This window comes from Melanostigma gelatinosum (assembly GCF_949748355.1).
Source record: "Melanostigma gelatinosum genome assembly, chromosome: 17".
Lineage (NCBI taxonomy): Eukaryota > Metazoa > Chordata > Actinopteri > Perciformes > Zoarcidae > Melanostigma > Melanostigma gelatinosum.
This window is the reverse complement of record NC_136650.1, coordinates 23,637,609-23,661,275: the sequence shown is the minus strand read 5'-3', so window position 1 is coordinate 23,661,275 and position 23,667 is coordinate 23,637,609. Positions and strand designations below refer to the sequence as shown.

The 23,667-nt window shown below is 43.8% G+C and overlaps 1 protein-coding gene across 1 annotated transcript; it reads left to right on the top strand.

The window, feature by feature from the left end:
* The first annotated feature begins 272 nt into the window (after positions 1–272).
* rims2b (regulating synaptic membrane exocytosis 2b) lies at positions 273–23,181 on the top strand. The gene is made up of 26 exons (XM_079288364.1): positions 273–342; positions 888–952; positions 2,310–2,429; positions 2,535–2,634; positions 6,086–6,209; positions 6,580–6,626; positions 6,846–6,934; positions 7,029–7,064; positions 9,053–9,183; positions 9,515–9,686; positions 10,004–10,154; positions 11,532–11,594; positions 14,246–14,372; positions 14,527–14,634; positions 15,491–15,559; positions 15,711–15,770; positions 15,943–16,052; positions 16,456–17,028; positions 17,420–17,497; positions 18,295–18,469; positions 18,561–18,745; positions 20,118–20,253; positions 20,363–20,475; positions 20,585–20,686; positions 22,394–22,533; positions 22,806–23,181. Exons 2-26 carry the CDS (start codon positions 893–895, stop codon positions 22,992–22,994), a joined length of 3,258 nt encoding a protein of 1,085 aa, XP_079144490.1. The 5' UTR covers positions 273–342; positions 888–892; the 3' UTR covers positions 22,995–23,181.
* The last annotated feature ends 486 nt before the right edge of the window (positions 23,182–23,667 follow it).

Genomic DNA, 23,667 nt, shown 5'->3' with positions numbered 1-23,667 from the left:
AACAACTAGCCAACGTCCACCAGCATCTAGTTTACTGTTTGACCAACCAGATCACATGCCAACAACATGACAACATGCCAAGTCACAGTTCATGCTAACAACAGGTTAATAACAGGCTAACAGTAAGCTAACAGCAGTTTAATTTAAAGTGTGCAATGAGTAGGAAGCTAGCTGAGCATTATGCTAACAATAAGCGACAGACAGCAGGATGGGATCAGAGTTTAAGGTTGAACTGCTCTACAGCCTGCAGACAGAACTCAGGACAAACAACACCCACCAACACTGAGGAGGAGCTGTACTTCACCTCTTCATCCTCCTCCTCTTCATACTTCAGACAGACCTGTAAGTAGGCTGCAGTGTATGTGTGTGTGTGTGTGTGTGTGTATCTGTGTGTGTGTGTGTGTGTCTATGTCTGTGTCTATGTCTGTGTCTATGTGTGTGTGTGTGTGTGTGTGTTTGTCTGTGTCTGTGTGTGTGTGTATCTGTGTGTGTGTGTGTGTGTGTATCTGTGTGTGTGTGTCTAAAGCTGCTTGTGTGTAAAGACGGATTACAGACGACATGTTTCCATAGAAACAGAATGAGGTCACATGTTCAGAGCGGCGCCATTTTATGTGTACCATTGCCATAGCGATCAGTGAGGTACATTAACGTCTGTATAAACCCACTTTGGACTCACTGGGGTTCAGAACCCTCCTTAAGACTCAGAACCCTTCTGAAGGTTCAGGTGTGTGTGTGTGTGTGTGTGTGTGTGAGTGTTGGAAACAAAACCATGACCGTCCTCTGGTGCAAACTCTCATGTCTGGACCAGCAGAGTGTCTCTGAGAACCATTTAGTTCCTCTTATTATTCTTCCACTAGAACCCTCTGACCTCTTCTCTTTCCTTCCAGGAGACATGGACGGCCAACGGTGGGATCGTGGTTCCTGGCACAGCGAGCCTGCGCCACTGTCCATGGTAGGACTAAGCCCCGCCCATTGATCAATCTAAGCCCCACCCCTTATATTGATCCATCTAACCCCACCCTCATCTGTCCGTACCCTCATCTTGCCTGTCCCCCATCATGTCTATCCTCCATCCTGTCTGTCCCCTCATCCTGTCTGTCCCCCATCACGTCTGTCTTCCATCATGTCTGTCCCCTCATCCTGTCTGTCCTCCATCCTATCTGTCCTCCATCCTGTCTGTCCCCTCATCCTGTCTGTCCCCCATCATGTCTATCCTCCATCCTGTCTGTCCCCCATCCTGTCTGTCCCCTCATCCTGTCTGTCCTCCATCCTGTCTGTCCCCTGATCCTGTCTGTCCTCCATCCTGTGTGTCCCCTCATCCTGTCTGTCCCCCATCCTGTCTGTCCCCTCATCCTGTCTGTCCTCCATCCTGTCTGTCCTCCATCCTGTCTGTCCCCTCATCCTGTCTGTCCTCCATCCTGTCTGTCCCCTCATCCTGTCTGTCCCCTCATCCTGTCTGTCCTCCATCCTGTCTGTCCCCCATCCTGTCTGTCCCCTCATCCTGTCTGTCCTCCATCCTGTTTGTCCCCTCATCCTGTCTGTCCTCCATCCTGTCTGTCCCCTCATCCTGTCTGTTCTCCATCCTGTCTGTCCCCCCATCCTGTCTGTCCTCCATCCTGTCTGTCCTCCATCCTGTCTGTCCCCTCATCCTGTCTGTTCTCCATCCTGTCTGTCCCCTCATCCTGTCTGTCCTCCATCCTGTCTGTCCTCCATCCTGTCTGTCCCCTCATCCTGTCTGTTCTCCATCCTGTCTGTCCCCTCATCCTGTCTGTCCCCCATCCTGTCTGTCCCCTCATCCTGTCTGTCCTCCATCCTGTCTGTCCTCCATCCTGTCTGTCCCCTCATCCTGTCTGTCCTCCATCCTGTCTGTCCCCTCATCCTGTCTGTCCCCTCATCCTGTCTGTCCTCCATCCTGTCTGTCCCCCATCCTGTCTGTCCCCTCATCCTGTCTGTCCTCCATCCTGTTTGTCCCCTCATCCTGTCTGTCCTCCATCCTGTCTGTCCCCTCATCCTGTCTGTTCTCCATCCTGTCTGTCCCCTCATCCTGTCTGTCCTCCATCCTGTCTGTCCCCCATCCTGTCTGTCCTCCATCCTGTCTGTCCCCTCATCCTGTCTGTCCTCCATCCATGGAGGTTTATGTCTAATGTTTAAGGTTTCATATTTATTCTTTATTGTTGGGTCGATGCCCAGAAAACAGAAACTTTGTCACCGTGGTCACCAGGCGAACAACTGTCCTCTTAGTATCCACTCGTATAAACGAATGATTGGACTGAACTGTTAAATGACCACTTGTGTTTATTGTTCATCAGCAGCCGGTCACATGGCAACAGTCCAGAGATGGAGAGTGTCTGATTGGTCGAATTCTGCTGAATAAGAGGATGAAGGATGGGACAGTTGCCGCAGATATGGGATCCCTGCTGGGACTGAAGGTGAAGTTCTTCTTGTCCTTCTTCTCCTTCTCTTTCTTGTCCTTCTTCTCCTTCTTTTACTTCTTCTTCATTTTAGTGCCTTGCTGATGGTCACTTTGTTGTCAGGTGGTCGGGGGGAAGGTGATGGAGTCTGGTCGTCTCTGTGCGTTCATCACGAAGGTGAAGAAAGGAAGTTTGGCTGAGACTGTGGGACACCTGAGGCCAGGTAAACACACACACACACACACACACACACCTGAGAATATTTTAGAATAACTCTTTCAGCTGTAACCCCGGCACTGTGAAACAGACCTGGGAGCAAATGAAAAATGAATGGGCTTTAATAATTACGTTCATATCTTAATCCAGTTTGATAAAGATCAGGTTACACTAATATTACGAGTATTATAATGTCTGTATGATTGTTTCTGAATCCTGTGATTCAAACGTTTCCAAAAGTCAACAAAAGATTCATCTTTCTTTCAAACTAACTTTTCTGCTTCCATATTTGTTGTTGTTTAGTCTTTTTTCACTGAGATGATAAAAAACACACAAGCAGGAATCTAACATCAATCTAACATCACCTTTACATTAATAGAACCACTAGAACACTAAACCACTAGATATCCTCTCATCTAACATCAATCTAACATCACCTTTACATTAATAGAACCACTAGAACACTAAACCACTAGATAGCCTCTCATCTAACATCACCTTTACATTAATAGAACCACTAGAACATTAAACCACCAGATATCCTCTCATCTAACATCACCTTTACATTAATAGAACCACTAGAACACTAAACCACCAGATATCCTCTCATCTAACATCATCTTTACATTAATAGAACCACTAGAACACTAAACCACTAGATATCCTCTCATCTAACATCAATCTAACATCATCTTTACATTAATAGAACCACTAGAACACTAAACCACTAGATAGCCTCTCATCTAACATCAATCTAACATCATCTTTACATTAATAGAACCACTAGAACACTAAACCACTAGATATCCTCTCATCTAGCATCAATCTAACATCATCTTTACATTAATAGAACCACTAGAACACTAAACCACCAGATATCCTCTCATCTAACATCATCTTTACATTAATAGAACCACTAGAACACTAAACCACTAGATATCCTCTCATCTAGCATCAATCTAACATCATCTTTACATTAATAGAACCACTAGAACACTAAACCACCAGATATCCTCTCATCTAACATCACCTTTACATGAATAGAACCACTAGAACATTAAACCACCAGATATCCTCTCATCTAACATCACCTTTACATTAATAGAACCACTAGAACACTAAACCACTAGATATCCTTTCATCTAGCATCAATCTAACATCATCTTTACATTAATAGAACCACTAGAACACTAAACCACTAGATAGCCTCTCATCTAACATCACCTTTACATTAATAGAACCACTAGAACATTAAACCACCAGATATCCTCTCATCTAACATCACCTTTACATTAATAGAACCACTAGAACATTAAACCACTAGATATCCTCTCATCTAACATCAATCTAACATCATCTTTACATTAATAGAACCACTAGAACATTAAACCACGAGATATCCTCTCATCTAACATCAATCTAACATCACCTTTACATTAATAGAACCACTAGAACATTAAACCACCAGATATCCTCTCATCTAACATCACCTTTACATTAATAGAACCACTAGAACACTAAACCACTAGATATCCTCTCATCTAACATCACCTTTACATGAATAGAACCACTAGAACATTAAACCACCAGATATCCTCTCATCTAACATCACCTTTACATGAATAGAACCACTAGAACACTAAACCACTAGATAGCCTCTCATCTAACATCACCTTTACATGAATAGAACCACTAGAACATTAAACCACCAGATATCCTCTCATCTAACATCACCTTTACATGAATAGAACCACTAGAACACTAAACCACTAGATAGCCTCTCATCTAACATCAATCTAACATCATCTTTACATTAATAGAACCACTAGAACACTAAACCACTAGATATCCTCTCATCTAACATCACCTTTACATGAATAGAACCACTAGAACATTAAACCACCAGATATCCTCTCATCTAACATCACCTTTACATGAATAGAACCACTAGAACACTAAACCACTAGATAGCCTCTCATCTAACATCAATCTAACATCATCTTTACATTAATAGAACCACTAGAACACTAAACCACTAGATAGCCTCTCATCTAACATCAATCTAACATCACCTTTACATTAATAGAACCACTAGAACATTAAACCACTAGATATTCTCTCATCTAACATCACCTTTACATTAATAGAACCACTAGAACATTAAACCACTAGATATCCTCTCATCTAACATCAATCTAACATCACCTTTACATTAATAGAACCACTAGAACATTAAACCACTAGATATCCTCTCATCTAACATCACCTTTACATTAATATAACCATAGAACATTAAACCACTAGATATCCTCTCATCGAACATCATCTTTACATTAATAGAACCACTAGAACATTAAACCACTAGATATTCTCTCATCTAACATCACCTTTACATTAATAGAACCATAGAACATTAAACCACTAGATATCCTCTCATCGAACATCATCTTTACATTAATAGAACCACTAGAACACTAAACCACTAGATAGCCTCTCATCTAACATCAATCTAACATCATCTTTACATTAATAGAACCACTAGAACACTAAACCACTAGATATCCTCTCATCTAACATCAATCTAACATCATCTTTACATTAATAGAACCACTAGAACACTAAACCACTAGATATCCTCTCATCTAGCATCAATCTAACATCATCTTTACATTAATAGAACCACTAGAACACTAAACCACTAGATATCCTCTCATCTAGCATCAATCTAACATCACCTTTACATGAATAGAACCACTAGAACAGGGAAGAGGTTCTCAATGAGACACACCGGTGAGCTGGAGGAAGGGAAAACGAATCAACTCACCAAAGCTGCATGGAGGAGAACAAAGAGAGGAGTGAGAGTGTTTCATGAAGTTAACGAAAGTAAGATTCAGGTTCTGGACCTGTTACGCTGAAAATAGGAAAGTTGACTAAAGGAGACTAAACTCAATGGGAGCACAAGGATCCATGAACCGTCTGGAGACACGGAGCTGTCTTGGAGGACAAGGCCTTACTGGAGGTGTGCTGATCCCAGGAACGGTGTTCTGCTACAGCTTGGACCAGCTTGGACCCTCTTAACTTCGGGAATTCATCAAGCTGATGTGGACTGGATGTGTTGTTACTTTACGTTTGCTGTGGTGGTTTTATAATTATTTTTCACAGCTGAAAGACTAAGACGACAACACATTCATTAAAAGTTATCGTCACATCTATGGAGCTCTGGATGAAGCTTTTTGTTATGAATCTATTATAATTATCATTCTATTGTTCTTCCTTCATTTGTCAGTTGAAACTGTTACTTTGTATTTGTCTCATATTATTGTTTCTTTTTTCTTTGTAACATATGTCTGTTTCCTCGTGCTAGCAGTCTTTGTGCTAAGCTAACCCTTGTACTGTAGTGTTCTGGTTGTTTTTGTCGTCATAACAAGAGAAACGTTCTCACAGATGTCTTCTCTCAGGTGATCAGGTTCTGGAGTGGAATGGTGGGCTTCTCCAGGGAGCCACATTTAATGAAGTTTACAATATTATCCTGGACTCCAAACCAGAAGCACAGGTGGAGCTGGTGGTGTCCCGACCTATCGGGTAGGTCACAGGTCCATGAGTCGAACGATGTTCCTGAATATGAACCCTGTGACTCAGTGACCCGGTTCCTTAGTGAAATACCTAGACGAGCTCTCCAACACGCTCAGTCAGCTTGGTGTGGATCACAGAGAACATTATGTATAATTACAGTTTTTTACTTGGCCATGATCATTTGACATGTTATATTATGTCACGTGGAGCTGTGTGTTTTCCTGATATACTTCAATGACTTTCCATTTAGACATAAAGATGCAGCACAACACACCACAAACTATATGTTTTCTTATTTTCTCACATAGCTTTTAGTCACAGAGAACCTGAAATTCTGTTCCGTTTTTAACAGATTACTATTTGTGATTTTTTTTTTCAGAGATGTTTTAAAAGCAGCGGAAAGCTCCCATGTCCAGCTGGAGTCCAGTAAGTTTATTATTCAACATAACCACCATAAATATGCATAAAACCACAACAAAGAGACACAAAACCACAACAAAAGAGACTGAAAAAGGCTCAAAGAGTCACACCAACAGTTTGAATAAAAGTAATTGAGCACAAAACACAAAATGTTAAAGGAGGAATTTAAATAAGTCTGTAAGAATACAGCGACTTCTTGGCGTCTTCTCAATGTTCTGTGTTCAGGTTCCAGTTCCTTCAACTCTCAGAAAGTTGCTCCGTTCATCTCGGTCACGTCTCCCATGAGCCCCAGCGTTCTCTCCGGGAGGGTGTCTGTAAGTTTACCCAGCATGTATGCACCACCACACGGCACAGTACACAGCAATCAGCTGCAAACAGATGTTTCATTTTGATGTGTGTGTGTTTCAGAGTAGTATCAGACATCCGCTGGTTCCCCGAATTCAGGTAACTGTAGATTTAGAGAGGAGTTTTATAGTTCTAGTGTTGAACAGGAAGCAGTTACCAGTAGCCTCTAATCCGTTACTCGTAGCCAATAGTCAATAACCAGTAGCCACTAAACCGTTACCAGTACAGCTGTGTGGGGTTCTGTAGATGCTGCTGCTGTTCCGATATGAACCCTGTGTGGGGTTCTGTAGATGCTGCTGCTGTCCTGATATGAACCCTGTGTGGGGTTCTGTAGATGCTGCTGCTGTCCTGATATGAACCCTGTGTGGGGTTCTGTAGATGCTGCTGCTGTTCCGATATGAACCCTGTGTGGGGTTCTGTAGATGCTGCTGCTGTTCCGATATGAACCCTGTGTGGGGTTCTGTAGATGCTGCTGCTGTCCTGATATGAACCCTGTGTGGGGTTCTGTAGATGATGCTGCTGTCCTGATATGAACCCTGTGTGGGGTTCTGTAGATGATGCTGCTGTCCTGATATGAACCCTGTGTGGGGTTCTGTAGATGCTGCTGCTGTTCCGATATGAACCCTGTGTGGGGTTCTGTAGATGCTGCTGCTGTTCCGATATGAACCCTGTGTGGGGTTCTGTAGATGCTGCTGCTGTCCTGATATGAACCCTGTGTGGGGTTCTGTAGATGCTGCTGCTGTCCTGATATGAACCCTGTGTGGGGTTCTGTAGATGCTGCTGCTGTCCTGATATGAACCCTGTGTGGGGTTCTGTAGATGATGCTGCTGTCCTGATATGAACCCTGTGTGGGGTTCTGTAGATGCTGCTGCTGTTCCGATATGAACCCTGTGTGGGGTTCTGTAGATGCTGCTGCTGTTCCGATATGAACCCTGTGTGGGGTTCTGTAGATGCTGCTGCTGTCCTGATATGAACCCTGTGTGGGGTTCTGTAGATGCTGCTGCTGTTCCGATATGAACCCTGTGTGGGGTTCTGTAGATGCTGCTGCTGTTCCGATATGAACCCTGTGTGGGGTTCTGTAGATGCTGCTGCTGTCCTGATATGAACCCTGTGTGGGGTTCTGTAGATGATGCTGCTGTCCTGATATGAACCCTGTGTGGGGTTCTGTAGATGATGCTGCTGTCCTGATATGAACCCTGTGTGGGGTTCTGTAGATGTTGCTGCTGTTCCGATATGAACCCTGTGTGGGGTTCTGTAGATGCTGCTGCTGTTCCGATATGAACCCTGTGTGGGGTTCTGTAGATGCTGCTGCTGTCCTGATATAAACCCTGTGTGGGGTTCTGTAGATGATGCTGCTGTCCTGATATGAACCCTGTGTGGGGTTCTGTAGATGCTGCTGCTGTTCCGATATGAACCCTGTGTGGGGTTCTGTAGATGCTGCTGCTGTTCCGATATGAACCCTGTGTGGGGTTCTGTAGATGCTGCTGCTGTTCCGATATGAACCCTGTGTGGGGTTCTGTAGATGCTGCTGCTGTTCCGATATGAACCCTGTGTGGGGTTCTGTAGATGCTGCTGCTGTCCTGATATGAACCCTGTGTGGGGTTCTGTAGATGATGCTGCTGTCCTGATATGAACCCTGTGTGGGGTTCTGTAGATGATGCTGCTGTCCTGATATGAACCCTGTGTGGGGTTCTGTAGATGTTGCTGCTGTTCCGATATGAACCCTGTGTGGGGTTCTGTAGATGCTGCTGCTGTTCCGATATGAACCCTGTGTGGGGTTCTGTAGATGCTGCTGCTGTCCTGATATAAACCCTGTGTGGGGTTCTGTAGATGATGCTGCTGTCCTGATATGAACCCTGTGTGGGGTTCTGTAGATGCTGCTGCTGTTCCGATATGAACCCTGTGTGGGGTTCTGTAGATGCTGCTGCTGTTCCGATATGAACCCTGTGTGGGGTTCTGTAGATGCTGCTGCTGTCCTGATATGAACCCTGTGTGGGGTTCTGTAGATGCTGCTGCTGTCCTGATATAAACCCTGTGTGGGGTTCTGTAGATGATGCTGCTGTCCTGATATGGACCCTGTGTTCCAGGTGAAGCTATGGTACGATAAAGTGGGTCATCAGCTGATCGTCACGGTCCTCGGAGCCAAAGCGCTTCCTGTCCGAGACGACGGCCGACCCAGGAACCCCTACGCTAAGATCTGCCTCCTGCCAGACAGAAGGTAGAACCCGTCTGTGGTCTAGGTGATCCTTAGAACATGGAGGGTCAGTGTTGCTTCTGGAAGTGAATGTGTAGAACTTTGTTTGTTACATTATTCCAACATATTTATGATCACTGATGGTCGATCTGCTGGTTACAAAACATCACTGACTTTGTTCAGGACGGTTCTCTGTCTCCAGAACCGATTCAGGGACTAACTTAGTCAGATATTGGTGATGAGGCCCAGCGTTCTCTGGTTCATCTGCTGATCCTTGTGGTTCTGTGGTAGAACCTGCAGAACCTCCTGCTTGGTTCTGTGTAACCAGTAGAAGGACTGTCTTCTATCTTTACAGTGATAAGAGTAAGCGCAGAACAAAGACGGTGAAGAAATCGGTGGAACCTCGGTGGAACCAGACCTTCATGTACTCTCCGGTCCCCCGACAGGAGTTCAGAGACCGGATGTTGGAGCTGACGGTCTGGGATCAGGCCCGAGTTCGGGAGGAGGAGAGCCAGTTCCTGGGAGAGGTCAGAAGACACGGGGAACATAGAACCCGATATGTTCCACCTGTCTTCTTAAATAGTGTCCTAAGTTGAATCATCTCAGCTGTCTCTGTTATTTATGATGGATGACTTCTTCTTCTCCTCCTTCATAAAGATCTGCTCAGAGCTCAGTCTGATCAGGAGGGACTCAAAGTATCCGTCCTCATGTCTGTTTTCTCCTCTGTGTCTTTTTGTCTCTTTGTCTCTGTGTCTCTCGTCTCTTGTCTCTGTGTCTCTCTGTCGCTTGTCAATGAGTCTCTGAGTCTCTGTGTCTCTCTGTGTCTCTGTGTCTCTGGGTCCAGGTCCTGATAGAGCTGGACTCTGCTCTGTTGGACGATCAGCCTCATTGGTACAAACTTCATGATGTTTCCTCTGAGCTGCTCAGCACCTCCCCGTACCTGCAGAGGAGAGGACTGCAGCCTGAAGACAGTCCGTCCAGCAGAGGGCTGCAGAGTGAGACACACACACACACTCACACACACTAACACACACGCACATTCCTGTGGTTTGTTTTTTATTCTTCTGTTGTTGATTTTTTTTCAACGGTATTTACTATAACTCAGGTAACAACAGTTAATTCTGTGTGTGTGTGTGTGTTGCTACTGAACTGTGAATCATTCAGAATATAAATCATCAGTAGATTTATTAAACAAATGTTTTTACTTTATGTACTCACAAATCTGAGATCAGGCCACGCCCCCTGTCCCTCACAAGGGTCAGCTGACTTTGATGTCTGAAGATAAACTGGACTGATTGATTCTGCTGTTTCTTTGTTTGTTGGGAGTTCTGATGGTTCCAATCTGCAAAACTGGAAGGAACATCCGATCAGGAGGCTTTGAGAGGCAGTCCTCTTATATGAAGTGGTTCTGGATTTCCTGGAGAGGTTGTCAGGGGTCCTTGATATAGTTTGACAGGTTCTAGAAATCATTGTGGAGAGTCTGGAGGCTGTTGGAGCAATTGTAGATTTTAATAGGTCGATATAAAAACAAAATATACGAATCTTCAAAAAGATCCAAGTATACCAAAGGGTTCAAGACCACCTCAGTACTATTTGAGAGGTTGATAGGAGTTCAGGTTCTTGACAGGGGTTCCAGGATTGGTTCTTGTCCTTGTCTAAGTGAGTCCTCAAGAATCCTCATGATCTCTCTTGGTTTCCTCAATGGGGTTTTCAGTTGTCTTCAAGATTGTCCCAGGAGTTTTCAAGAGGATTACACAGGTCCTTGAGCATGTTCCAGATGTAAATGAAGAAGTTCTAAATGTCCTTGAGACAGTCCTTTATATAGTCTCACAGGTCCTTCAAGAGATCCTTGTGGGTTGTTGGAAAGTGCCTCACGTTGTCACAGGGTTCTTAGGTCACTAGCATTCCTGATGGGTTGTTGTCTTTAAGGTTTTCCCAGGTGGGATTTCAAGGTTCTTTCAGAAGTTTTCAGTGGTCCATAAATCCTTGGAGGAGTTCTGTAGGTTCCTAGATAAGATAATATAAGATAATCCTTTATTAGTCCTGCAGTGGGGAAATTTACAGGATCACAGCAGCAAAGTGAACAGTGCAAACAAGGTACATGGTAAAAAGGAAACAAAAGCAGCAAGTATTATAAATAATTAAGGAACAGTAAAGAATATCAACAAAGTAAAATAAATCCACAATAACTAAAAATAAAATAAAATATTACATATATACAGACAGAGTATTATTACTAGTAGTGTTCTAAAAGGATTCTGTGGTTAAGGGGGTTTCAGGAGTCCTTGAGGAGTTTCAGGACCCTGAACCCTCAAGTGGAGGATTATGAGGAGCTGCTTCCAGGCCTAAACATCCTGTCTCTCTTTCTGCAGGGTTTCAGAGGAACAGTGACAGTGAGTTTTCAGACTGTGAAGACAGCATCGGGGTGATATCAGGTGAACTTCATGTCCCATCATGCACTGCAACTCAGCCCAGAAGATGTCAAAATTAAATTCAAACGTCTATGTGAACAAGCCCTCAGAGCCTAGACCAGGGGTGGGCAAACCTTTTGGCTCGGGGCCACATTGAGTTTTAAAATTTGACAGACGGGCCGGGCCAGGAGCAGATGAATGGAGTGTGTTTGTGTGAACTAATATAAATTACAAGTAAAAGCCATGACCTAAAAAGTAACTTGCATTTAATTCCAGTGGGAACAGTGTTGTTGGTCACCCTTTTTAACCAGTGCGTTAACGTCTGGTGTCAGTTTGGGTGTGACAATTCTCAGAACAGATCTGAGGTGTTCATCAGTTAACTGGGTATTTTTTTTATTGCATAAATGCATATTTTATCATGTACTTACTTATTAAGCAGTCATTTTTGACACAGAGTTTTTTGTGTAAAGGTTAATGACTGTGGTCTTTTTAGCAGTTTGATTCTTTGAAGGGATCATACAAATATTTGACTGTCACATATAACATTGTCAGAGCTCTGCTCTGTAGTCTTTCCTTGTCTCTCCCCTGTGTCACGGTGTGGGTGCATCTCACTGGCGTCAGGAGACGTATCAGAATACCATTATTTTATTGGTTAAACTGCATCACGTGCCGTGATTTACAACGCATTGGTCGGTGATTTTCCTGCACAGCTGAACAAAGTGCCGTAAATGCTGGAAAGGAGCGTGAATAACTCCGCTGCATGAAGCAAAGGCCACTGAAAACGGGTCCGCGACGAACCACCAGTTGAGAATCACTGGTCTGCAGGATCGTGACGAGCGGTGAACAGCTGTTGGTGTGGCGTGTCTTCCGTCTCTTCCCGTTTCCTTCACCTACATTCCCCTGGGTCCTAAGCCCCTCCCCGTACAGCTTCTTATCACCCTCTTTGCACCAACGTACATTTATAACAAATACCACGCATATTACGGTAATCAGCGTTGCATATGTGTCAAACTCTATCGGTGCATCTCCGGTCTGTCTTTGTTCATCCTGCATCGCTCTGTTCTGTTCTTTAATGAAACGTTACTGCAGCGACGGAGCCTCTCCCAGCTGTTAGCAGACTGTTGTGCTAGCAGGCGCTCGCGAGCGAGCTGTACCCAGCATGCAGTTAGGCGGTGAAATTTTATAAATGTACAATTATTAGTGTTACAAATTGTTTATGTGTCACAGACTGTTGTGTGCTGTGGTGTTTTTCTCTGTTAAAGAGTGTTAGTTGTGGGTTGTTAATTGTTTGTGGTATAAAGTTATGACCATGAATAGAGTTCTCTCTCAATACATATAAGACAACTAGCTCTGACTGCAGAGAAAAAACAGCAAAAAATACATTTAGCTGCCTGTTGGAAGCAGACGGCAATTGTTTCGGCTATGCACCGGTATGATGGTGTGTGAAGAATTCATATCATACGGGAAAAAAACCCGGTATACTGCCCAGCCCTTATAGTATTGACAATTCTGTACCAATATTTGATGGGCCGGATACGGCCCGCGGGCCGTAGTTTGCCCATGAATGAATGAATGAATTTTATTTATATAGCGCTTTTCACAGACAGTACTATCACAAAGTGCTTAACAGAGCAGACATTTAAAAGCATAAAAAACACAATGTGACCCTAGGGTCAATAAATTATCTACACAGAGTGAATAAAAAATGTTAAAGAATAAAATTAAAATAAAATAAAAATGTAAAACATATTTTAAGAGCAGGTCTAGGACATGGGTTTACTTTTACACAAACGCCAGCCTAAACAGGTGGGTTTTGAGCTGGTTCTTAAAAGTATCCACAGTATCTGCGAGGCGCAGAGTTGCAGGCAGAGCATTCCAGAGCCTCGGGGCCACTGCCTCAAAGGCTCGGTCACCACGGCTCTTACATCGTGTGCGTGGGACTGACAGAAGACCTAGAGCGTTTGACCTGAGAGTGCGGGCGGGTGAATAGGGGCGAAGTAGATCAGCTACATAAGTCGGAGCCTGACCGTGAAGTGCTCTGTAAGTGATGGTGAGAATTTTGAAGTGTATCCAAGATGCTACAGGAAGCCAGTGGAGAGATCGGAGTACGGGGGTGATGTGAGACCGTCGGTTTGTCCTGGTGAGTAATCTGGCGGCAGCATTTTGGATGACCTGCAGACAGTTAAGAGCAGATGCACTGAGTGATGTGAAAAGTGAGTTGCAGTAGTCAATGCGTGAAGAGATAAATGTGTGTATGATCATTTCTAATTCAGATCTGGCCTAGACTGTCTGTCAGGGTCCATGGTTCAGGGTCCATGGTTCAGGGTCCATGGTTTAGTGTCCATGGTTCAGTGTCCATGGTTCAGTGTCCATGGTCCATGGTTCAGTGTCCATGGTCCATGGTTCAGTGTCCATGGTTCAGTGTCCATGGTTCAGGGTATATTGTCCATGGTTCAGTGTCCATTGTTCAGGGTATATTGTTCATGGTTCAGTGTCCATGGTTCAGTGTCCATGGTTTAGGGTTCATTGTTCAGGGTCCATGGTTCAGTGTCCATGGTCTATGGTTCAGTGTCCATGGTTCAGGGTCCATGGTTCAGGGTCCATGGTTCAGTGTCCATAGTTCAGTGTCCATGGTTCAGGGTCCATGGTTCAACTCCCGCTCTGTTTATCTCCAGACTACAGACTGAATGGACGGGACTCCGCCCTCTCAATGCCGGAGCAGGAAATGTCGTCCAATCACTTCCCTCGATCCGATGTGGTCAGGATGAGGTCACGGTCGCCGAGCCAACCGCCTCCTCTCAGGTAACCAGCTGTGTGTGTCAACCAATAAGAGACTGAGCCTCCTGAAAGGCCTCACCTTCATTTCACTCCTGTCACTTTCTCCTCACACTCTGACCTTCACTACCCTTTGACTCCCAACACCTTCACCCCTGACCCCTTGACCTCTGGTTGCCAGCGGTAACCCTCTGTACCCGTTGTACCATGAGGACGCTGTGCGTTTGCTGCGAGGCTCCAAACTGAGCCGAGCATACCCTGATGCCGGTCAGTACAGCAGCCTGGAAAGGTAACTATGATAGACACCTGGGTCACCTAGAGACTGACCAATCAGCAGACAGCCTAACCAGCCAATCAGCAAAAATAAATATGTAAATAATAAGTATTTGTGACTCATTAATTAATCAAAACATATCCCTGATACTGCTGGACCAGTAAAATACACTGGTTTGAACACTGGTTGCAGTACTTGTTGTAGTACTGGTTTGAATACTGGTTGTTGTAGTACTGGTTTGAATATCGGTTGTAGTCCTGGTTTGAATACCGGTTGTAGAACTGGTTTGAATACCGGTTGTAGTACTGGTTTGAATACCGGTTGTAGGACTGGTTTGAATACCGGTTGTCGTACTGGTTTTAGTACTGGTTTAAATACTGGTGGTAGTCATGTTTTTTTTATTTGTAGTGGTAATGGTCATACAACTGGTTTTATTACTGGTTATATTCTACTTGTACTACTGAATATTGTTTTTAGTACTTTTATACTGCTGGTTTTATTGCTGGTTTAATTGGTGATTGAAGTACTGGATTTAGTTTTAGAACTGGTAGAACTGGTTATACTACTGGTTTTACTAGATGTAGAACAGGTTATCGTTCTGGTACTGGTTGTAGCACTGGTTATAGTACTGGTTTTACCGGATATAGAACAGGTCATCGTCCTCGTACTGGTTGTAGCACAGTTTGTAGTACTGGTCTCACTGCTGTTTCTGTATATTCAGGAGGGCTCTGAGGAGAGCGTCCGTTGCCACCTCACTGGATTTTGACGACAGGCATTGCAACTGGAGTAGAAATACTCACAGTAGTAGTACTTGTAGTATTAGTAGTTGTTATCACATTCTCATGTACATGTGTGTTTTTCTGTGTGTAAGATATTTAAACGGTCCGAACCAAACTCTCTGGGCAAAACACGTGGTTAACGGGAGCTGTGAGGACTACAGGTGAGAACTTTTATTCTGTCAGGGTGTCAGAGTTAAAAGGGGGCGTGGTCTATACAGGTGTGTCCCCATAAAGGGCACACCTGTAGAGACCAGTAGGACCCCCCTCAAGGTGCAGGTGGGTTTGGAGTTCTGATGTGTTTCTGCTCTTCAGTCAGGGCTTCATTCCCGACTTCCCCTACGAACCTGATGCCTACGACGAGGAACCTCTCAGGTAAAAAGACAGTGGACAGGTGTAGAGGATGTTTGCAGGTCTTCAGAAACAACTAGCGTAGCATAGCTGAAGCACAAGCACAAGTCACTTTGACCCCTGACCTTGCAGCCACTGCCTTGCTTCCCTCCTGTCAGGTTGGTAGTTTAAGTCCTGCTAGATTTTATTCCAACAGGTCGAACCCTCAAGGCGGATCGACCCAGGCGAGTCCGACAGGATCTCCGGTCTTTGGCCGTCAAGGACGTCAGCTGCCTTTCGTCCCACCCAAAGGAGCTTCAGACAGAAGTACATACGTTCGATACCTTTTAGGAAATGGCAACGGACAATTCTTGTGGTTCCTGGTGTAGCCAGCAGATATCTGAGTACTTCCTGTCCTCGTTGTTTAAGGCCCTGATTGGACAAGGTGGTTGGCTACAACCTTGTATTCTTCCTGGTCCTGGTCCCAGTGATTAGCAGGCTAAGAAAAGTAGCACATAGGTCTTTTACCCTTGCAAAGTCCTCCAGCTCTCTCTGGGCGATCCTCCAATAACCTCCACCTGAATGTGGTGGATTTGACCCCCCCCCCTGTTTTATTAGTTTACCTTTCTCAGGTAAAGGTTATTTAACTTCCAGGTTCAGGTACTACTATCTCATGGTTTGTTTTCATTCGTCTGTCTGATCATCTTTTTTTTCTTTTGCTGTCCATCAGTTTTGACCACACCCACCACAGGATCAATTGGAACAGTTGCCCCTCCCCCTGTCCATAAACAAGCCCCACCTCCTGCCAATCATCCACCGCCTCCTCTGATACGAATACAAGCCCCACATCCTCCAGGAACCGCCCCCCCCCACACACCAGTAGTAGCACCAGCTCCGCCCCCAGCTCTGCTACAAGTACAGGCCCCGCCCCTAGCTCCTGGACATCTACCCGTACCTGCTTCGACTCCAACACCAGTCCAAGCCCTGCCTCCAGCTCCTGTACCTCTACCAGTACCTGCTTCGACTCCATCACCTGTCCAAGCCCCGCCTCCAGCTCCTGTACCTCTACCAGTACCTGCTTCGACTCTAACACCTGCCCCGCCTCCAGCTCCTCTACCTGTACCTGCGGCAACTCCAACACCTGCCCAAGCCCTGCCTCCAGCTCCTCTACCGGTACCTGCTGCGACTCAAACACCTGCCCAAGCCCCACCTCCAGCTTCTGGACCTCTACCTGTACCTGCTGCGACTCCTGTAGTCCAATTACTGCCACCACCTGGACCTGCCCCTCCCCCACAGACTCCAGGTGAGTCCATCACAGGTGTGTGTAAACAATGTCAGTGTAGAACCATTAGAACCAGTAGCTGGTGACTCACAGACAGATCTGTGTGTGTCAGACATACTCTCTCATTCATTCATTCATTGGTTCATCAATTCATTGGTTCCTGTGTTCATCTTTGTTACATCATCATGATGTCATCACATCCCACCCATCCGTGTCAGATCCAGAACGACGCCCAACGACACCTGGAGGGACCAGAAAAGGTAAATCAGAATCTCAGGTGGATCTGATTGTTGTCTCAGTGTGCATGTAGAGATGCTCAGAGTTCTTACTGGTGTAACTGGTTTAACTGGTTTGATATCAGAAGGTTCAGTTAAGAGTCTGACCAATCATCTCTCTCTTTACCATGATGCAGAGATCACATGGGAGGACCAGCTGAACAAAACAGCCAATGGTATGGCACCAACTGTTAGCCACCCCCACCCCCAGACAGGTAGGTCCTCCCGCCTTAGTTATGTGACACATTAGTGATTAACGGGAGTAATTAGTCTCAGCAATCCGTTTATCCTCGTTGGGTTAGTTGATCCCTTCACCAATTTATCATCTATTCATCCATTATTGTCCCACATTATAAACAAGAGTGTGGGTATTTAAAGAATGATAACAACAATATCATTAATAAATAAACAGGAAGAAAAATTCAACCAAACACCAGTCAGCAGCTGACATTTGAAAGAAGCTCGTGAAGTAGCAGCCTTCCATTCCTCGGCTGAGCTCAGTGGTGCTACGTGAACCGTACACAGGTTCATCCCTCGTTTCCTGGTTTGTGTGACTTGAAGTATTTGTGAATCGTTTCTTGTCTTTTTTTTGTGTTCCATCCATCCGTCCACTGTTGTAATGTGAAGGGGAGGAGCTACCACTGAGCAGAGAAGGCAGAGATTCTGTCTTCAGTATTTAAACTTCATGTCTCAGCTCATGCTGTTAACAGAAATAAGATGTTTTACATGTGGATCTTTCTGGTGATGTCATCGTTGCTCTGTTGATGAAGAACAAGGTAAAAACTAGAAGACGTACTGCTGAAAAACCTGGAAACGGAAATGTAGAAGAGCAAGAGTTGGTTGTTGAACTGCATTAAAATAGTTCATTACTAGAAACGTTGGAAGCTAAACTGTTAGAGGAAGTTGAAGATTATTCGAAGATGTTGTCTTATTTACTGCAACTGTAGGAAAATATCAAAAGCTTAAAATTGTATCAAATTACTATCTAGGGTCCTTTATTTTGAAAATGCAGCCATATGTAGGCCCCCCTACAGCAGTCGGGCAGAGGCTCCAGAGGGCCAATCGGTGGAGTTGGGGGCGGGGTCAGAGGTAACACAGGAAATAGCGGTGGCAGCAGAGGGCACAGCCACGCTGCAGAAGAGTGAATCAGTGGAGGAAGCAGAGGAGGTGGAGCCTGAGCCTTCAAAGTAAGTAAGCAACAGTAGTGCAGCGCCCCCCCCCCACACACACACACTTCACAGGTTTCACAGGTGTGTTTGCTCCTCCCCCTTCCTGCAGGGCAGCACCGGCCTCTGGAGCTCCTCTCACAAAGTTGTCCAGTGTCGGAGGCGAGATTTGTTCGTTGGGGAGAAATGACGACGACGATGACGACAAGAAGCGACGCTCGAGCTTCGGCGCAAAGATGATGGGAATGGTGGGACTGGGAAAGAAGAGTCAGAGCGCTTCCCAGTTAAACCCTGAAGGTGAGTCCAGACCTCTCCATTCAACGTCTCCATCCACACATCATGGAGACTAAATGGATACGGTCCAACGTACCTGCTTGTCAGACAACAAACCTACTTGTTTACGTTTAGACAACAAACGTCCTTGTTTAAGTCTAGAAAACAAACCTACTTGATCAAGTCTAGACAACAAACCTACTTGTTTAAGTCTAGAAAACAAACCTACTTGATCAAGTCTAGACAACAAACCTACTTGATTAAGTCTAGACAACAAACGTCCATGTTTAAGTCTAGAAAACAAACCTACTTGATCAAGTCTAGACAACAAACCTACTTGATTAAGTCTAGACAACAAACCTACTTGTTTAAGTCTAGAAAACAAACCTACTTGTTTAAGTCTAGAAAACAAACCTACTTGATCAAGGCTTGACAACAAACCTACTTGATTAAGTCTTGACAACAAACCTACTTGTTTAAGTCTCGACAACACAACTACTTGTTTAAGTCCAGACAACAAACCTACTTGTTTAAGTCTAGACAGAAAACCTACTTGATTAAGTCTAGACAACAAACCTCCTTTATTAAGTCTAGACAGCAAACCTACTTGATTAATTCTAGACAACAAACCTACTTGATTACGTCTAGACAACAAACCTCCTTTATTAAGTCTAGACAGCAAACCTACTTGATTAAGTCTAGACAACAAACCTCCTTTATTAAGTCTAGACAGCAAACCTACTTGATTACGTCTAGACAACAAACCTCCTTTATTAAGTCTAGACAACAAACCTACTTGATTACGTCTAGACAACAAACCTCCTTTATTAAGTCTAGACAGCAAACCTACTTGATTAAGTCTAGACAACAAACCTCCTTTATTAAGTCTAGACAACAAACCTCCTTTATTAAGTCTAGACAACAAACCTACTTGATTACGTTCAGACAACAAACCTCCTTGATTAAGTCTAGTCAAACAAACCTACTTGATTAAGTCTTGACAACAAACCTACTTGATTAAGTCTAGACAACAAACCTACTTGTTTAAGTCTTGACAGCAAACCTACTTGATTCAGTCCAGACAGCAAACCTACTTGATTAAGTCTAGACAACAAACCTACTTGATTAAAAGTTCAGACAAAAAACCTACTTGATTAAGTCTAGACAACAAACCAACTTGTTTTAGTCTAGAAAACAAACCTACTTGATTAAGTTCAGACAACAAACCTCTTTGTTTAGGTTCATGGTTCTGGTTAAAATAAACCTATGTTTAGAGTTTAACAGGAAGCAACAAAACAGCCGAGACATGAAAACATGTAGGAAGCACACAGAGTTACCAGCTCATATTCACATCTTCTTCTTCTTCTCCTTCTCCCCCTCCCCTTCATTCATCTAGAGGAAGAGAAGAAGAAAAAGGTTGTGAGACTCCCCGTCCAGAGGAGTGTAGAAACAGGTTTAGCCATCGAGTTTAAATTACGTTTTACCCGACAGCCGAGCCGGGACCCGGATGCCGAGGACCCCAAACCTGGAGCGTAAGATATCCTTTCTCCTGACTCACTCTACCACGACTCTGTGTCACTATATATCACTCTCTTTAACCTCTCACTCCTCTCTTTAACCTCTCACTCTTCTGTATTTTAGGCTGATATTTCCAGGAGTGAAGTTGGCATCAGACAAACAGTTCACCGGTTTCCTGGATGGATTAGGCCCCGCCCAGCTGGCTGGACGCCAGACTCTGGCCACGCCTCCGATGGGTAAATGACCAATCAAAATGTTATTTACACTTTATATTTTTATTGTTAATGACTATTATCTGTGACATCATATAACATGAGCCCTTCTGATTGGCTGATTGGTGCTCAGGTGACATCCAGATCGGGATGGTGTACAGGAAGGAGCGTCTGGACGTGGAGGTGATCCGAGCCAGAGGGCTTGTGGGTAAACAAGGCAACAAGAACACTCCAGGTGAGAATACTACACACTAATATTATACCATCATACTCTAGTACATACTATCGTACTGTAGTACATACTATCACACTGTAGTACATACTATCACACTGTACTACATACTATCTATCGCACTGTAGTACATACTATCACACTGTACTTCATACTATCACACTGTACTACATACTATCTATCGCACTGTAGTACATACTATCACACTGTAGTACATACTATCACACTGTACTACATACTATCACACTGTAGTACATACTATCACACTGTACTACATACTATCTATCGCACTGTAGTACATACTATCACACTGTACTACATACTATCATACTGTCGTACATACTATCACACTGTACTGCATACTATCTATCGCACTGTAGTACATACTATCACACTGTACTGCATAATATCTATCCCACTGTAGTACATACTATCACACTATACTGCATACTATCGCACTGTAGTACATACTATCACACTGTAGTGCATACTATCACACTGTACTACATACTATCACACTGTAGTACATACTATCATACTGTACTACATACTATCACACTGTAGTACATACTATCACACTGTAGTACATACTATCACACTGTACTACATACTATCATACTGTAGTACATACTATCACACTGTAGTACATACTATCATACTGTACTACATACTATCTATCGCACTGTAGTACATACTATCACACTGTAGTACATACTATCACACTGTACTACATACTATCATACTGTAGTACATACTATCACACTGTAGTATATACTATCGCACTGTACTACATACTATCACACTGTACTACATACTATCATACTGTAGTACATACTATCACACTGTAGTATATACTATCACACTGTACTACATACTATCATACTGTAGTACATACTATCACACTGTACTACATACTATCATACTGTAGTTACTACAGTATGATAGTCACACTATACTGCATACTATCGCACTGTCTATCGCACATACTATCATACTGTAGTTACTACAGTATGATAGTATGTAGTACAGTGTGATAGTATGTACTACAGTGTAGTACATACTATCACACTGTAGTACATACTATCACACTGTACTACATACTATCATACTGTAGTACATACTATCATACTGTACTACATACTATCACACTGTACTACATACTATCACACTGTAGTACATACTATCACACTGTACTACATACTATCACACTGTACTACATACTATCATACTGTAGTACATACTATCACACTGTACTACATACTATCACACTGTACTACATACTATCATACTGTAGTACATACTATCACACTGTAGTACATACTATCATACTGTACTACATACTATCACACTGTACTACATACTATCATACTGTAGTACATACTATCACACTGTACTACATACTATCACACTGTACTACATACTATCATACTGTAGTACATACTATCACACTGTAGTACATACTATCACACTGTACTACATACTATCACTGTACTACATACTATCATACTGTAGTACATACTATCACACTGTAGTACATACTATCATACTGTACTACATACTATCACACTGTAGTACATACTATCATACTGTAGTACATACTATCACACTGTAGTACATACTATCACACTGTACTACAGTATTACTTTCTTTCTTACTTTTCTTTCTCTGTGTGTGTGAGAATGTGTGTTTGTGTGTATGTGTGTGTTGTAGCTCCCTATGTGAAAGTGTATCTGATGGATAACGGGAAGTGTGTGTTGAAGAGAAGAACTCGGCTGGCAAGAAAATCTCCTGATCCACTTTATCAACAACAGCTGCAGTTTGAAGAAAGTCCAGAGGGAAAAGTACTGCAGGTACTATATACTACATATATATATATATATTATACCACACATTGTACACATTGTGGGCGACGGTGGCTAAGTGGAGAGCAGGGCCGTCTTTCAGAGGATCGGCGGTCCGATCGCCGGCTCTGACTCCGCTAGTTGCATGTCGATGTGTCCTTGAGCAAGACACTTAACCCCAACATTGCTCCCGTAGAATGTGAACTGTAAGTCGCTTTGGATGAAAGCGTGTACTAAATGACTGCAATGTACACATGAGGGACGAGCCTGTCTGTCTGCAGATCATCGTGTGGGGCGACTACGGTCGGATGGACCATAAATCTTTCATGGGAGCTGCTCAGATCTTATTGGACGATCTGGATCTGTCCATCATGGCGATTGGCTGGTTTAAACTGTTTCCTGCCATCTCATTGGTGGATGCCGCCCTGGCCCCGTTGACCAATAAGGAGGTCGAGGGCGTAAAGTCGTAGTGTCGGGAGGAGCATCCGGCTGTATTGCCGTAGCAACGTGCGGGGAGGAAGTCCCAGGATCCCCCTCTTCTCTGATGACATAACAGCGGGTGACACACTAGGAGGAGGGGGGCTCCGCCCCTTCATAAGGGTGTGGCCACAGAGCAAGGGATACTGGGAAAAGGAAAGACTGTAGAGGCCATGTGGCTGCCAGCCAATCACAGCAACTCCTCAGGAGTCGCGTTGCCATGAAGACACCGAACATGGTTCTTTATGTTTTTGAATGGAACATTAGATCATAAAAAACAAACAAGTTAAATGAGAAATAAAAAGGAAAAATAAAAGGTTTCTAGACAAAACAAGGTTCTTAAAGGTTCTACAGATATCACTGACAAGATTCAAGTTCTTTGACAAGACAAGGTTCTCAAAGGTTCTACAGATATCACTGACAAGATTCAAGTTCTTTGACAAGACAAGGTTCTCAAAGGTTCTACAGATATCACTGAAAAGATTCAAGTTCTTTGACAAGACAAGGTTCTCAAAGGTTCTACAGATATCACTGAAAAGATTCAAGTTATTTGACAAGACAAGGTTCTCAAAGGTTCTACAGATATCACTGACAAGATTCAAGTTATTTGACAAGACACGGTTCTCAAAGGTTATACAAATATCACTGACAATATTCAAGTTCTTT

Bases quoted from the DNA above. Each gene is read 5' to 3' on its own strand.
- rims2b (XM_079288364.1), top strand. From the start codon at position 893: ATGGACGGCCAACGGTGGGATCGTGGTTCCTGGCACAGCGAGCCTGCG. The intron at 16,053-16,455 runs GTACATACGTTC...GCTGTCCATCAG, and splicing joins CAAAGGAGCTTCAGACAGAA to TTTTGACCACACCCACCACA. The intron at 20,254-20,362 runs GTAAGATATCCT...TCTGTATTTTAG, and splicing joins GAGGACCCCAAACCTGGAGC to GCTGATATTTCCAGGAGTGA.